The 17,399-nt window shown below is 43.2% G+C and overlaps 1 protein-coding gene across 1 annotated transcript in view; it reads right to left on the bottom strand.

The window, feature by feature from the left end:
* Positions 1–919: 919 nt before the first annotated feature.
* LOC148354500 (uncharacterized) overlaps positions 920–17,399 on the bottom strand; it is a 45,333-nt gene continuing 28,853 nt past the window's right edge. Inside the window, exons 21-32 of the mRNA XM_088350882.1 lie at positions 15,123–15,242; positions 14,974–15,027; positions 13,577–13,792; positions 13,293–13,397; positions 12,649–12,786; positions 12,493–12,573; positions 11,619–11,644; positions 9,411–11,541; positions 9,270–9,342; positions 9,008–9,063; positions 4,027–4,315; positions 920–1,604 (exon numbers count right to left, since the gene is read on the bottom strand). Coding sequence (XP_088207008.1) covers positions 1,003–1,604; positions 4,027–4,315; positions 9,008–9,063; positions 9,270–9,342; positions 9,411–11,541; positions 11,619–11,644; positions 12,493–12,573; positions 12,649–12,786; positions 13,293–13,397; positions 13,577–13,792; positions 14,974–15,027; positions 15,123–15,242 — 3,891 coding nt within the window. The 3' untranslated portion in view covers positions 920–1,002. The remainder of the gene's footprint in view (positions 1,605–4,026; positions 4,316–9,007; positions 9,064–9,269; positions 9,343–9,410; positions 11,542–11,618; positions 11,645–12,492; positions 12,574–12,648; positions 12,787–13,292; positions 13,398–13,576; positions 13,793–14,973; positions 15,028–15,122; positions 15,243–17,399) is intronic.

The raw sequence follows: 17,399 nt of genomic DNA, 5'->3' as shown, positions 1-17,399 counted from the left end.
TTGAATTATTCATTCTACGAATAATCATTTTTCAATGTAATCGAAATTTTAATGGACTCAACCTGAAGGGTAATTACTTTCAAATGAACCATAGAAAAAAAGACTATGTAGGAGAAAAACAAATGACGATGTGTGAAAAACAAGTTTATTTTATTTACCAAATAAACTACACAATTTTTTCTTAGTAATTATTCCACTTGCCGTACATTTTGTGTTGCTTATTATATAATTTCATTCTATAACACAACCTGTAAAATTTAGTTTGCATCTATAACCACAAAACTATCAGTTCCCCTTGTCTTCCTATCCTTTGTATGTACAATACTTTCGTCACATGACTGAAAACTCCCATTGCAGTGAGGAAAGTAGAGCAATACTTGCAAAAATAAATGCTTGATTGAGCATAACGTCTGCTAGGGTAGAGTGACAATATAAGCAATGAAATGAAATGATCTGCATTTATATAGCGGTTTTCAAGTCAAGACTTCCCAAAGCGCTTTACATTGTGCTTCACATTTCCCAATAGCGGTCGTGCAGCCATGTAAGGCGCTAACCTGCTTATTGCTGGTATTAGGGGTTCAGTGTCTTACTCAAGGACACTTCCACATGTAACACGGAGGAGCCGGGATTCGAACTGCGATCTCTTGATCCCAAGATGAGCGCTCTACCTCCTGAGCCAAAACTTTTACGTAGTCACTTTTATTTAGAAACAAAACAGACATTTTTAGTTTCATATATTATTTCAGTTAAATTTAGTCAAAAAAAGATTTTGCTGTCCAAGCAGTTTAATTACTGCAGTCAACATAGACGCTGTCATGTGCTACCAGTGAGAGACGATCTGGATTAGAGTTGGAACGGGAAAGACGAGATCGGTCTAACAAAAAACTGGTTAAGTGTACAAAAAAAGTAAGAAATCACATTCAGCAGCAATGGCCAAACTTTATTCATTAAAACATTCCAACAAATGAGAAAAAACAACAGGAAAGCCAGAACACATTTGCCTCACTTGGCAGCTTCCTCAAGCCAATTCTCCAGAAAGCCGCGCAGGTTCCAATTGAAGGCGTCGATTCCTTTGGGCGACAGGCGCTCGCCGTCAGGCTGGTAGAAGCCCTGGTTGCCCCAGGTTTGGATATTGTCGTGGCTGAGCGAGATGCCACCCACTGCGGAGAAAATGTTGTGGATCCGCCGGTTGACGGTGGTCCGTATCACTTCCATTTGGAGGGGGTCTTCAGAGTGGCGCCAGACCTGGCGGGGCAAGATGTACGACCAAGCCAGAACGCAATGCGGGAAAACGGTGGCAATGGAGGTAATGTCCTTGCGGACGGACGCCAGCAGCTCGCTGGGTGTTTCCGTGGTCAGGTCGTTGCCGCCCAGATGGACAATGATCATGTCGGGCCGGGGCCACCTGAGTGATTGCTGGAGGATCAAGGGCAGCAGCTGGGGCCAAATCATGCCCTTGATCCCCTTCCACCAGACGACCACCTTTTGGGGATCCAGGCCCAGGTGCGCACCTAACTCGACGCTCTTGGCTCGCACTTCTGCCGATTGCACCAGCGAATGGCCGCAGATCCAAACTATACAGGGACCCGTACCGATCGGTTTACCTGCAGACAACAAGGCAGAATGATAGCTGAGGCTCCATTGCCACTAGGCAACCTAAAAAATGGCGAGCGCCTGTACTCAACAATTGAAAATACAAACGAATAGCTGCCTTACCTTTGTTCAATTGCCACATTTAGGGCAGCAAATGTGCAAACATTTTTCCAGCCGCTGTGCCAATGAGAGATCACTAGGTTTTCAGCACTAAATGATGCAATTCCACTTTGTCCCTCTAATGACGTACACCAGGGGTTTCAAACTCAATTCACATGTAGTAAGGATCGGGCCAGAAGAGCTTTTTCACATGGAAAGGTCTAATACAAATAGTTCTCTGAGCTTTTCTGCCCCCGCAAAATAATAAGTTAAAAAAAAACACGGTAGTAAGAACTAATAAGAAAATCCATCCGTTAGGAATAAAGAATATAATACAGCAAATAATTGAATTTCAATTGTTGTTGAATTAAATGTCAACTATATAAAAATATATCAGGTTTAGAAGAAAAAAAAAGACTTAAAAAACTAAATACGGGAGCGGAAAAATCCAACAAACTTGGCTCAGAGACTCGCACAGTTAACGTGCAAGGTGCACAAGGAAGTAGCTGGGCAATCATGTTACGGGGCAGATGTACATAATTCTCAAAACATTAGCATGTTTGAGCCATAGGTAGCAAACTCACTAACATTAATGTCATTTTAAGGCGGGGGCCAGAAACTATCGTCTTGCAAGTTTGAGACCCCTGATGCGCAATGACGAGATTCAAAGGAAAAAAACATTTTCCCAAAGATGGTAAAAGATGCAAATGACTTGTTTGACCCAACGCTCAGGCGTTTATCTTCAAAGGATAATGGTACTTTCGTTTAGCTTTGGGTCAAGGGCTATCGCTTCGAAATAATGCCAACGCCAGCAAGTTTACCATTACAGCACATATTAAATACACATTTGTCTATATAGAACAGGGGTCAGCAACCTATGACACACGTGCCAGCAGTGGCACGCAAGGGGTTAACCAGTGGCACGCGAGTGCACGGGAAAATAATGATTATATTTTAAAAATGTGCATTTTAACTTGATATTTAGACATTTTCAGTTGCGCCGTGTTATTTAGAGGCTTTACATTAGCGCCTGTCCTCTATTTGTGAGCGTGTGTCTGCGTGGCGCTGAGGAGAGATCAGCCAACGAAACACACACGCACGATAAATGAACAAATCATGACTGCTCCTCGAGCGAAAACATCTCCTTCTTTCCAGCTAGCGTGGACAGACGAATGAGGCTTTGTGCAAAATATGACCATGCTGTTTTGTGCATTATGCCTCGAGAGCGTTGTACCTCGCATGGCAAGTGTTAAACGTCATATTACAAGACGAAACATGAACAGGAATTCAAGGAGTCGGAAAAGGCAGAGACATTAAAACGTGCTGTGTCCAGGTACTGCAAACAGACCCCGAAAACCATTGTCACTGCTAAAAACACCACCACAGAAGCAAGCTATCGCATTGCTCACCGCATAGCAAAGCACAGAAAACCATTTACTGATGGCGAATATTTTAAAGAAGCGTGTGTGTATGCCGTATGCACGTGCGTGCCTTATCTTTTGCTGCTGTTATTTCAAGTTTTGATATTTTCTTCTAGATATCATTGATGAATGGTACGGTAGCTGTCCATAGCACTTGTTTTTTGATTGAAGCTCATTGTTAATGAAGAATGGTCGATTCTGGTTAACTCTTGTGGCATAAAGTTGAAGTCATGGATGGCTACAGGCCTTTTCACTTGTTATTCACATTCATTTTTTAGTTGTTTGATGAACAAGAATAGTGGAAGATATACTGTTTTTCAACCAGTGTGCCGGGGCACACCAGTGTGCCGTGCGACCTTGTCTAGTGTGCCGCTGGAATTTGCCCGATTGTATGTTTCCAAAAAATCAGGCCTTTATTCAGTTTTTTGCAATCTTAAGACAAGGAACTGTAATAGTTATCCATATCAGTAGGTGGCAGTAGATTTTTTTATATTCTTTTTATGTACTAATTATCTGCTTATGAGGTAGTACAGGGAAATATTTGATCTCACTTCATTTTCAAACATTTTCGACGGACGGTGTGCCTCAGAACTTTTTTATAAATAAAAGTGTACCTTGGTTCAAAAAGGCTTGAAAAACACAGAGTTATCCGATTAAAATGTATATTCATTATGTATATTTAGATTGGTGTAAAATGACAGCTCAGTTGGACATAAAAAAAAATGTTGCGCAAGTCATTCATCTTGGTGTGGCACACTGATTAACAAGAAAATTTAAAAGTGACACTCCGCACCGAAAAGATTGCTGACCCCTGATATAGAACATGAAAATGATACAACACAGCTTTTGTGCAACGGCAGGAAACTTACATGGGAGACCGCACACATTCCTCTTTCATTCTGTATTGACAGACCTTCAGTGAGTATCGACACCAGAAAATTAGAATAACTTGGTCTTGTCCCAAAATTCTGTATATAATCAGGTAGACTGGGCTGAGTCGAGATGGCTTCGGCGATGTCCTTTCGAACATCGTATGGCCTCTTCAGGAATACGTTTTCAGATGTGGTAAGCAATGCAACAGGTGTCACAAACAACACCCTTGTATGACGTTTTTCCTCATCACCATAGTTTTGTGTAAAACATATGTATACAGTGACGCCTCTACATACGAGTTTAATTTGTTCCCCCGACTGAACTCGCATCTAGGATTTTTTAAATCTGAACGAATTTCCCCTGCATGACAAAACTGAAAAACAATCTGTTCCCGTCTCCCAAACGTATCCGGGTCAACTGTAAATAGCTACGAAACACATCTTCCTGATCACCACAATAAAAATACAGTAATGAGAGGAATATGATTAACAATTTAAAAGTTTAATATGAGCACTTACCACAGGAAGTTGGCGGTTGCTAGCAGAGGTAAGAGCGTGGCGGTGGAGGAGTGAGGGTGCACGATTGGAAAAAAAACAAACCCCAAAAACAACACAAGCGCTCGGGATCAGGTCTAAATGGCAGGAAACGTACGCGCTGTATGGGACGAGCTGACTGGCAGTCTCAACCATTCGTGTTAGTCTGAAAATTCTCCTAACTTAATTTTTCACTTGTATGTCGGGCAAGACATCATAACAAGAGTAGTTGGTATGTAGTGGCGCCACTGTAAATAAAATACAGATAAATATATCCTTTACAAGCGAATTTACATACAAAACCAAACAGACTAAATTCCCTTTCCTTGGAGCAGATTGGGGCAATACGAAATAAATGTAAACATGAAAAGAGACAATCAAATAACCCTGTATTCATGCAATTTCCGAGCATTGTTCACGAAGTGTGCTCATACAAGGCTTGTTACAAGCATTGACTTACATTATATATGGATGGATACGAATTTGGCATCGTCTATATATTGATTGAAACAACTATGGCATTTTTGCCATAGGTCAGATAATAAAATGGAACTGTCCAGGGGAAATCAACCAATACAAACGTAGCTTATTTAGCAAGCAAGTTGTAGTTTGCGTGAACCATTCGCCTCTGTACTACAGCAGTGCTTTGCCTCGAAATATCCCAGGTAAGCAAAATTGTGTGTGCGCAGTGACGCGTCAAATTTAATTTACTACACAATAATAATTATAAATAAGTGGTTCATACTTTTCGCAAATTCACCTAATATGGAAAGGGTCAACAGCAAATATGAAGGGAATACTGTATAAAATATGTTCACAAGACTTAATAAATGGAATCTTAATGAATTCCATTCATGTTTGCAGAAAAAACACGCTATATTGGTCGTGACTCTAGAGAAGAGAATTTTTACAGTAGCATATCGAAGGCATTGTCCTTCTGTATAACTTAGTTCACAAAAGGTTTTGAAAACACAGGCTATACAATAGTTTGTTAGCTTAGCTTTTTCAGTCTCTCAAAACAAATTACTCTCAGGTTTTTAGTCTACTTCCAAACGACGGAGATATAACGCATTGCAGGTTAGCACCGTATAGTAAATATCTCGCGAGGAGATGATACTTGTCGTGTACCTTTGAGGGATGGGTGTTGAACGCTTTTCGACATGTCAAACAATCGTGGCTAGTTGGAATTCGCATCCCCGAACGACAACATTTGGATTCTAAACTATTGATAATACTCACTGCTCGACACCACGCGCGCGTCAAGTTTAAACTTTGTAACGGCATAGTTTAGCTGACTAACATCAAATACATCAGTTTCCTCAAGTACAGTGGGACCTCGCTACTTCGCGCTTGGACGTTCGCGGCTTCAGAGCTTCGCAGCCTGTAATAATAAATAATATATATATATATATATATATATATATATTTTTTTTTTTAATTAAAAATAATGAAAAATATTACATTAAAATCAGACATTACATTATTTTACAAAATTTAAAAACAAAATATTCAATTAGAATTAGTAATGGCATCATTTTACAGAGTTTTAAAACACAAAGAAATGCACGTATATGCTAAGCGTCACGGCCATAAACGCAATCTCATTGGCCAGCACTCGCTGAATACTTAACTCCCCATTGGCCCATTCACTACAGTAGACCACGCTTACCTCGTATACAGTACAGTTCTGTACGCTTCTCGCCTTAGCTCGCAGTTAGTTAGTTTTTTCTCGCGGTGAATTTTTAAGTTTTTTGAAGCCCTTGGTGATGCCTCCCAAACCCTCTTTATCCCTTGGTGCATCTAGTGAACCGAAGAAAAAGCGAAAGATGTTAACTATTACCGAAAAAGTGAGTTTATTGGACAAGTTGAAAGCAGGAAATAGCTACGCGAGCGTAGCCCGACAATATGGCCTGAATGAATCCACGGTACGGTACATAAAGAAGGAAGAGAAGAACATCCGCAAAACTGCTGCAATATATTTTCACGTAAGATGCCGAAAGGGTTGTAAACACACAGAATAAGACCATGGTGCAAATGAAAAATGCACTGGTTATTTGGATCCACGATTGTAGGGTGAAGAAAATCAGCCTGGATGCAAACCTAATCCGAGGTTAAAAGAACTTATTGTAAAAGGTAAGTTATATTTTGTTTTATTGTTTAACAAGAATCTCTCTCTCTAACCGTATTCCATATGGTGTGCTGTATTGCAATGTATACAGGGGGGTGAACTGACAAGGTTTATTTTTTTTTAAGGTGCGCCCCTACTTCGCGGAATTTCACTTATCGCGGGTGGTTTTGGTTCCCATTAACCGCGATAACCGAGGTCCCACTGTACTCGCTATAGAGGTTCAAATGTTGTCAGAATACTTACCCTGACTCTGAACTGAGACTTACCGCAGATGAAAAATAAACAGGTTTTGGCAACAAACTATAGTAAACGTGCATCGCGGGCAGTCCAAAATGACGTCTTGATGCAAGGAGGCTTTCATAAATAGGACTTGTGTCCGAGGTTCCCTCTGATGAGAATGCACCTTTTAAATACTCACATTCGGGATTCCCATATGCAATTGGCCGTCCAACAGTAATTGAAATCACATGGCTGCTGGGCTAGCAGAACTAGCCGAGACGCTGCTGATGTCTGGGCACATTAGTTCTTCAAATTGTGACTATGCATAAACTAAATTAGCGGTGAGGCAAAAAAAAAAAAAAAAAAAAAAAAAAACCAACAACACCACGACATGTTTTTACATGTCATTCTCTATCCGTCACTAGAAAGCGTGTCTTTAGAAAACGTTAACTATCAAAACCGCTAATGCTATGAGTCCATACATAACGCCAGAGAAAGAAATGTAGGGCAAAAATAATGAAGATGCTGGCAGATGGTAGAGTTGACAATAATTTTGTTCAACTCCTATGTAAAAAAAGAATGCGATCTAGCAACAATGAAAACATGTCTAGCTAGCTAGCTATCCAGGTGTCTAGCTACCGGGACGACATAATAAGCAGACTTAATGCTGTATTAGCGTCTGTTGGCATTTGTGCCAATATACGAGGAAAAAGCAGTGGAGAATTTGAAACAGATGCTAAAGAATTTGGGTGAAGACAAAAGAAAATTACCAAGACACATTGAACACATAACCATTAAACAAGCACGACATTTGTCAAGAATGTGCTACAAGGAAGCAAAACATCCAACTATGGACTTCTGCTCAAGCCTTATTAAAGATATGGGATCTTGCAGGCCTTTGAAGGATGCAATGACATCTGAGCCCTTTAGTGTTACCTGTGGTGTTCCGCAAGGTTCAGTACTTGGCCCCCTTCTTTTCAGCATTTATATGTTTCCATTAGGTGATATTATTCTCAAGTACAATATCAGTTTCCATTGCTACGCAGATGACACTCAACTCTATCTTCCGGTGGAAGAATCTGCCACACTAAACTGTGGAAATTTGGAGGCCTGCCTCCCTGAGAAAAGAATGAATGTCACTCAACTTCTTGCGCCTTAACTCTGAAGAGAGTGAAATGTTAGTTATTGGTCCGTCTTAATGCCGTTACTTGTTCTCAAAAACTGCTCTGAACATTGACAAATGTAATATCACCCAAAGTGACTCAGTTAAAGATTTAGGTGTCATATTTGAACCCGATCTGTCCTTTCAAACACACGTGAATATTACTAGAACAGCTTTTTTCCATCTTCGCAACATTGCTAAATTTCATCCTATGCTGTCTCAGTCAGGTGTGGAGATTATAATTTACGAGTTTGTTACCTCCCGTCTCGATTACTGTAACGCACTACTCTCCGATCTCCCGAAGTCCAAAATCAAGAGCCTTCAGCTGGTACAAAATGCTGCAGTGAGGCTTTTAACTAAGACAAGAAAGTTTGATCACATTACCCTGATTTTAGCTAACCTGCATTGGCTCCCTGTTATCTTAAGATGTGATTTTAAGGTTCTCTTGGTATTATACAAAATCATGCATGGACTTGCTCCCTCATATCTTTCAGATTCAATTTCCCACTATGTTCCGGACCGGAGCCTTCGTTCTGAAAACGCTGGTCTACTAGTGATTCAAAGAGCAAAGAAGAGTTCCGCAGGTTGGAGCGCGTTCTCCATTCGTGCCCCGGTGCTGTGGAATGCTCTTCCCCCTGAGATCCGATCTGCAACCTCAGTGAAAATGTTTAAATCTAAGCTTAAAACAAACTTCTACTCTATAGCATATGAATAACCTATATTTTGACAATATCTGTGTATTATTTGTTATTGCAACATCCATTGCAGCCTGGTCATCCTGGTAATTGGTTTACCTTCTCAAAGTTTCTTCATTTTCCTCATGTTGAGGTTTTTGAGTTGTTCGTTACCCCCATGTAGGTTTTAGACCAGGGGATGGTGTAATAATAGTCTGTGGTTTGCAATAACCTGTGCAGCCCTTTGAGACTCTTTGTGATTAAAGGCTATACAAAAAAAATGACTTGACTTGGAGACTTTTAACCATCATCGAAGTTTTCTCCTCGTCTCCATTTGAGTTGATTCTTACTTTAGCTAGTTCTGCCCAATGGCATTATAGAGAGAAATATATCACTTCATGGGGTTAGCGTTTTTATTCTTCCACGTGTGGAAGAAAATATTTAAAGTAAATCCTAACAGCTTTCCCCATCATGCCATTGATATAAAACCTCGCTTACAAAAGAGGAAGAAGCGCAGACGTTTACACGATTTGAGGCATAATCAGTGACATGAAATTTGTTTGATACCTTGGCTCTCGGGGGTTGATGACGTCTGCTGCTGTTGAAAATCCACAACCCTCTGGGTGCTGGGCTCCGACTGCTGGACAACAGGAAACACGTGAGCAAGTCGGATCACCACGGCCAGGCGAATGCTGCCGCTCAGCCTACCATTTCTCTCTGCCAGCTTTTCACTTCACCCTGTTGCGCCAATGAGGCCGCAGGACCGGTGGTTGACGCTGGCATACGATTGAATTGGGCTGGTTTTACCGATTCTGCAGCGGGCGTGGCAGACATTGATTTCACCCTCTTAATGACTTCCAGGCATTTAGCCACTGTTAGGGAGATGCTCGACTGCTCATCGCTGGCAGCCGACGATGGTGGCAGCTGCGTTCTTCGGGTGGCCGTCCCAGGAACGACCTGAGTTACGGGCGATTTGGCATCCCTCAAGGGCACCGTGAAAGGAGGCTGCTCAGGGGGACGCAGAGCAGCTGGTCTAGGAGAAGGACCTGGAGGGACACGGTCGAAGGGAACCGAAAGAGCAGACTTAGGGGTCATCTCCATGGGCCAGTTGATGGGTGGGGAATGATGTTGGTAGTGTGCAGGCGAGGGCCCAGAGGGTGGCCTTGGCAGGGATGACCCACTCGCAATTGTCCTCGTTAGATTTTGCAGCTCTTTAGCCCTCTTCAGCGCCTCCAACTCTTGATGATCGAGGAATTTTTGATACTCTGAACCCCAAGCCTTCTTTTTGGAGAGGGGCTCCGAACCAGGTAAACTACTGCGAGAAGTGAAAGTGACTGCAGGCTCTACCTCTTTAAGGAGTTGTTCCTTCGTTGTGGAAAACCCTTCTATCCCAGTGGATGAGGATTTGGAGGCATTGTTAGCCAGCTGCAACACTTCTCCTTTGGTCAGCTTCAAGCCAATGGTACGCAGCAAAGACTCAATCTGGCTGTAGGGGGCAGTTTTGCTCAAAGGTGCCTCAGTTGAAAGGGAACTTTCCCCATCTTTCATTGAGCCATACTCCCTAGGCGACTCTTGCGCTAGACCCACGTTTCGAGAAAAGCCCATGCCGTCCTCCAGTGTCTGCTCATGCGCCAAAAGTTTATCCTGGCCTGCAAGTTCTTTTGTTGGCGTCTCCGGAGTAGTCTTCGTTTGAAGCTCATCTAAAACACGATTAATTGGGGCGTTTGCGCTTTCCAGCGAGCAGCTATTTGCTTGCGCCTGGGAAGATGTAGACAGTCCCAAAGTATACTGCACAGAGGAAGAATTGGGTGCGGAAGACGAAGCGCAAGCCTCCGGGACTGCTGCATCCTGGTGCCGGCTGCGACAATGTCGCACCTGGGTCGTTGGTTTGTCGTACAGGTCATCATACGGTTCGTCATAAGCATCAAAGCGGTCTGTGAGGCGCTGACCGGATGTCAATGAGCTATCGTATGCAGTGTTGCCATACGGAGAATTGCCACGAGGTCGCTCACCATACGTACGGCTGTCATAAGTGCTAGCGTTGATGCCTGTATAGCACTCGTTAGAGCGAGTGTACGGCCCACTGTAACAGGGCTCGTCGTACGTCGGCAAATTATGGGGAGGGTATTCCGGGTCGTGGGGCCGTTTCTTTAGAATGGAGCGAACCGGTTTCAATTCGGGCATAAGTTTAGCGATCGGACTGTGGTCGTAGTCCATGCACAACCGCTGTCCAGGCTCCAGGCCTTGCTGCTCCATCAGCGACTTCTTATAGGCGATCATCAAATTGAGCTCCTCCAATTCCCGCTTCTTTTGTGCCAACTCACTGTCCAGTGGTGACATGCGAGGCTTGGGAGGAGGGCTGAGCTTCTTTCTCTTACTGTGACTTTCTTCACTTTCTTGACTAACTGTGGTCTTTCTGGTTGCAGATTGATCTTTGCTGGTGCTGCGACTACGGCTGCGACTACGGCTGCGACTACGGCTGCGGCTACGGCTGCGGCTGCGACTGCGACTACGGCTGCGACTGCGGCTGGGACTACGGCTGCGACGACGGCTGCGACTACGGCTGCGACGACGGCTGCGACTACGGCTGCGACGAGGGCTGCGACGACGGCTGCGACTACGGCTGCGAGTACGGCCCCTTGTGTGTCTGTGTGAGCGTTCCGGCATGTTCTGGCTGCTCTTGCGCCAATTCTCTGCACTTGTCTTTCTGAAATCCCGTCCAAATTGGTCTTTTCTCCAAAATCTATTGTCGCCGTGATAACGTCTTTTATCCAAATTGTCCTGAGCTCGCAACTGTTTCACCACCGTCTTCAGCTTGTCTACTTTCGGCTCCGCCTTCCTTCATTGAAAGAGGAAATGGCTGCAGTAGTTTGTCAATGACACCACATGAAATGATTCAACAGTAAGAATACTTACTTGGCTTTGGGAAGCTCGATGGGCTGCTAAGAAGAAAATGGTAAGCATTGTGAGTGCTAGTCTGGGAATAGTTTTTTCATAAACGACAAGCATGATAAGCATGACATGTAATAAATTCTCTCTCTAGCATTCCAGTTGTCTAATTCAACACTCCCCGTTCACTAGTTGTCAGCACTTCAAATGGATATCTAGAACTGAGCTAAAAGACACTTCATCTTCTTTATGGTTTGCTCTGTCATTTACACAGCCTAAGCTAATTACAATTGTAAGCTAGAATTTGATTATAAGCCATTGAGGTTGAAGCTGTCACACTTTCTACCCAATTGTTAATTTTGTTTCAGAGGCTGGTAGTTTCATATCACATTTAGACAGGATGCACGATTGAATATTGTGATTATCATTATGAATTGGCTACTAAGTTAAACATTGAACAAAGGAAGATCCTAAAAACAAAAGAAGTATCTTTCTTGCTTCTTTAACCCTTATCATACCAAGGTGATGTGACCCGCTCAAGCCAGCAGACCCTGGGCTAATGGAATCTATTATATTTTGTAGTCAATGACCAGTGCAGAAGTTTACTTGCTATGATCTTCTACTTGGCATTTACAAATGTGCCTTGTTACAACACTTCGCTTAACCTCTGTATTTAATTTCTTTTCAATAAAAGGCGATGCAGATCAGCTGGCACCAGATTGTGTTCAATATGAACAAGTTCTATATATGAGTTGAAATGGATGCCTGTTGTCTCTAATTGTGGGTTTTATCTCAGGGGTAAGGTGTTACCCATGACGATGCATCTCAGGAGAATGTTCTACCAAGTTTGTACAGCAATGTGCAGCAGTGGACTCTGAAAGCACACTTCAAGAGGGCTCACCTTTTCTATGCTGGTGGTGGAAGTATTGTCTGTGAAAGTTCTGATCCTGACGGCCTGGTGGCCGCCTTCCGCTTCATCGTGCTGAAAAAAAAAAAAGGACGTGACCAAAAACTCAGCTGGGCTCAAACGATTATGACAAGCCCCACTTGGACCGACCGGGATCACGCTGAATTCCACTTTCTGATTCCGCTCCGGCTTCTTTTTCACGAAGAATTCCGACATGTAGAAAAAAAGCCGCGGGCTCTGCGCGCACAATATAAGGCCACTCTCGTTGGAGAACTCGGTGATGATTCCCTGCAAAGAATCAATTGCTTACTTGATATTTCAACCAAGTGCTGCACTTGGTGTGTGCCATGACCAATTTCATTCATTCATCCATTATCTGCACCGCTTATCCTCAGTAGGGGTGCCTGAGCCCATCCCAGCAATCCTCGGGCAGTGGGCAGGGGACACCATTAACCGGTTGCCAGCCAGTCACGGGGCACATAGGAACAGACAATTAGCTCGCTCATTCACACCTAGGGACAATTCGGACCGGCCAATTACATTTTTTTGTAATGTGGGAGGAAACCGGAGTGCCCGGAGGAAACCCATGCAAGCACGGGGAGAACATGCAAACTCCACACAGGAGGTTCGATCTCATGACCTCGGAACTGTGCCGCACACGCGTTAACCACTGTGCCGCCGTGCTGACCCAGACCAATTTCATGAGCTATTAAAATCAATTTGAGTTGCAGTTTTGTCCAGCACACGTTTGGATCTCGCCATAAAAGGGCACGCAAAGACGTGGGACGGCTTACGGTTCGTCGTTGTTCCGTGGACTCTTCTAGGGAGGAAGGAAGGACTTTCACTAAAGTGGCGCGTTCCTCTTTGGTCTCCCGATGGGTGACAACATTGAAGCTCACCTGGAAAAGACGACAGTATCAGAGAGTGTGCGTGAGCATCACAGTGTTTGTTAAAATTTCTTCCATCATCTCAAAATAGAAGAATTCATGCATTTTCAAGGATTTCAAGCACCTGAAAAGAACCCTGATCACAACATGTCACATTTGAAGTCAGACTCAGGAAAATCTGACCAGCTCACCCTGTCGCCATTAAACATGGTGACTCCGGTGCGAAGATCGTGGGGGCCGAAAGGAAGCTGCTTCTGACACCCATTAATGGTCATCACCAGACGCCCCTCCTCCTGCAGGCTCTCGCCTCTGTCTGAAATCTCTTCGGTCTTTTCCTCTACATCCGTTTCCTGTTTGACGTCCACTTTCTCCTCCTTGCTTTCCGCTTGGTCCTCCATAGCAGACTCCTGCAGTTCAACACGTAACGCGTCAACGCCATTCGAAGGTTGGGTGAAAAAAAAGTGAGTCCATTACATGGACAGGTCCATAAAGTCAGACAACCAAGACACATGGCAATGGCACCATTTTAAAGCACTTCACCAAAAATTCATTCATTTTTTTTAAACTTGAAAACAAAACATTCAACCGTAAGCGCCACCAAGTTGGAGACTCCCGGTTTAAAAATTCAGTGGTACCTCTACTTACAAAGGTTTTTACATACAAAACTTACAGGTTACAAAGTAGCTGAAGGGGAAACTATTGCCTCTTGTTATGAAGTCCAAAATACTGTACAGATGGTGCTGCTGCTAACGTTTCACTATAATAGACATTGAAAGCGCAGCCCCTAGTGACACTTTTAACTAACTGCCTTTCATTAACAAACTGCTATTGCTTTAAATCTCCGTGGCAACCAGTGCGCATGCGGGATCACAGCGTCTCTTTGAGTCACCGTCACAGTCAGGAGTTTACAGACGAGGGGGAGGAAGGCTTCCGGCAACACAGCCATCATTCAATCAGCCCTAATTAGAGAAATGTTAGCAAAACTCAATGAAGTCACACAATTTGTGGGATTAACTGGAAAAAGTGTTGACAAGTCGGGCTATCGCTACGTCTGGCTCGCGGATTTCTGACGGATTGTCAAAAGCCAGCAATTGTCATTGGATCCGTTTTTCAATAAATGCGGGGGAAAAGGTAAATAATATTTGTATTATCTCCTTTTTGTCTTTACATTATGTGCCGCTCATTTTAACTTTATTGTGTGGTGATCTAATTCTAACGTGTATTTGTTTCATGTTCTGATGCTCTTTAATGATTTACTGTAATTTTGCGGGGCTTGGAACGGATTATCACGTTCACATACAAAATTCGCCTCTACTTAAGAAGTTTTCAGGTTACAGAGCTACTCCTGGGTTCAGTTAAATTTGTAAGTATAGGTACCACTGTACTAAATAAACCATACCCAGACGCAACGTCTTCATTTTAGAAGAAGTTTATACAATCATCTCCGGCATTATGTCGTTAGCAAAGATAAGGTTAAGGATCCACAGACCTTGGATGATCCAATTATCTATTAAGAATTTTTGGGGGAAAGTCCGGCCAAAGAAAATTAACTCTGCACTAATAGGGTGAGAATCTGGAGGGTTCGTGCCTGATTGTCTTTAGGAGTCTTCTTGATCTGTATTTCCTCCCCCTTAATCTTCACCTGCAAGACAAGACACAGCAGCGTCACCTTTCACAGACTCATGCAAAGTCTTCAACATTTTGTGTTGCAGAGGAGAAAAAAAAATGAGTGTACACCTCAGGCAGCTTCGTTTTGATGCTCTGTTTTCCAGTCGCTTTAAGGACGGTCCCTTCGAAGCGTTGTTTGGTGATGAACAGCTGTGTTCTGGGGATGTTAACATTGGAGCCCTTCGAAGGCTGCCGTAGGATGCATGGGGGAAAACCAGAAAGCGGGTAATGGGGGGGGCGAACCGATGTAGACAGATCTTAAAATGCACTCACTATCTAGTTACATTCGAGGTACTAGCTAAATGTAGTACTAAAAAGCTGAAGGGTTTAGTGGACGTAATATAAGCACTGGCACACTTTCTGAGCTATCCGATCGTATTCCAGGAGCAGTCCTTTCCTTCATACAAAGGCTCTATCGACTCATGAATGAGTATAATGCTACCCTGGATATTGTCCTGGATTCAGTAGCGCCCATACGGCTTAAATCACGACCTAAAAGACGCACGCCTTGGTTTAATGATGAAACTAGATCCCTTAAACAAGAATGCAGGAAATCTGAAAGAAAATGGCGCGCTACCAAGCGTGAGGTTTTCCACCAAACCTGGTGTGACAATCTGTTTAAGTATAAAGCGGCCCTTGCCTCTGCAAAATCAGCCTACCTTTCGAAAGTGATTGTGTCACAAAAGAACAATCCCAAAGTCCTTTTCGACACTGTAGCATCGCTTACAAGGAAACAGACTATCCCAAATAGTTCCACCCATTCAGCCCATGACTTAATGGTCTTCTTAACTAAGAAGATTCAATGCATACAGGAAGAAATTGCTAAAGACATTATTAATACAACACATAAAGCGCTGAAATTTATAGATGCACGACATGGTGGCTGTCCAGGGAATTTGTCCCGTTTTAGTGAAATGTCACTCGATAATCTTGAACAGATGGTGAATATGGCCAAACCGACGACTTGCCAGTTCGACCCGCTTCCAGGTTCACTTATTAAAGGTCTTTTTTGCGTTCTTGCACCTTCAGTTCTAAATATTATAAAGATATCACTCTCCTCAAGTGTAGTTCCAGCAGCTTTTAAGTCCGCAGTTATTAAACCCACACTGAAACGACCCGACCTTGATCCAGGAAGCTTATGTAGTTATAGACCTGTGTCAAACCTACCGTTTCTTTCTAAAGTACTTGAAATAGTAGTGGCACAGCAGTTGAATGATTTCATATCCAAGAACAATCTCATTGAATCAATGCAATCAGGATTCAGGGCTAACCACTCTACTGAGACAGCTCTGATTAAGGTAACCAATGATCTCCTACGGGCAATGGATTCTGGCGCTTCATCACTTTTGCTGCTGCTGGACCTTAGTGCTGCTTTTGACACAGTGGATGATATCTTACTAGAACGGTTGGAAAAATGGATTGGTCTCTCAGGAAACGTCCTCTTATGGTTCAGATCCTACCTCTCAGATAGGACCGACTGTATTAAATATGGCGAAATGACATCTGAGCCCTTTAGTGTTACCTGTGGTGTTACGCAGAGTTCAGTGCTTGCCCCCCTTCTTTTCAGCATTTACATGCTTCCATTAGGTGATATTATTCGCAAGTATATCAGTTTTCATTGCTACGCAGATGACACTCAACTACATCTCCCGATGGAGGAATCTGCCACGCTCAACTGTGCAGATTTGGAGGCCTGCCTTACTGAGATAAAATAAGTATGTCACTCAATTTCTTAGGTCTTAACTCTGAAAAGACCAAAATGTTAGTTATTGGTCCATCTAAATGCCGCGACTTATTCTCTAAAACTGCTGTGAACATAAACAAATGTCACAGCACACAGAGTGACTCACTTAAAAATTTAGGTGTCACATTTGACCCCGATCTGTCCTTTAAAACACATGTGAAGAAAATTACTAGAACCGCTTTCTTCCATCTTTGCAACATTGCTAAAATTCGTCCTATACTGTCTCAGTCGGATGCGGAGATTATAATTCACACGTTTGTTACCTCCCGTCTCGATTAAGTCAAGTCATTTTATTACTACTCTCAGGTCTTCCGATGACCAGAGTCAAGAGTCTTCAGCTGGTACAAAATGCCGCAGAGAGGCTTTTAACTGGGACAAAAAAGTCCGATCACATCAGCCCAATATTGGCTAACCTGCATTGGCTCCCTGTTTGCCTAAGATATGATTTCAAGGTTGTCTTATTATTTTACAAAATCATACATGGACTTTCCCCCTCATATCTTTCAGATCTGATTTCCCCCTATGTTCCGGCCCGAAGCCTTCGTTCTGAGAGCGCCGGTCTTCTGGTGATCCCAAGAGCCAAGAGGTGTTCTGCAGGTTCG

This window comes from Urocampus carinirostris, chromosome 13, assembly GCF_059441175.1.
Source record: "Urocampus carinirostris isolate Australia breed hairy pipefish chromosome 13, RoL_Ucar_1.0, whole genome shotgun sequence".
NCBI lineage: Eukaryota > Metazoa > Chordata > Actinopteri > Syngnathiformes > Syngnathidae > Urocampus > Urocampus carinirostris.
Note: the sequence above shows the minus strand (reverse complement) of the source record. Positions and strands in the feature narration are given on the sequence as shown.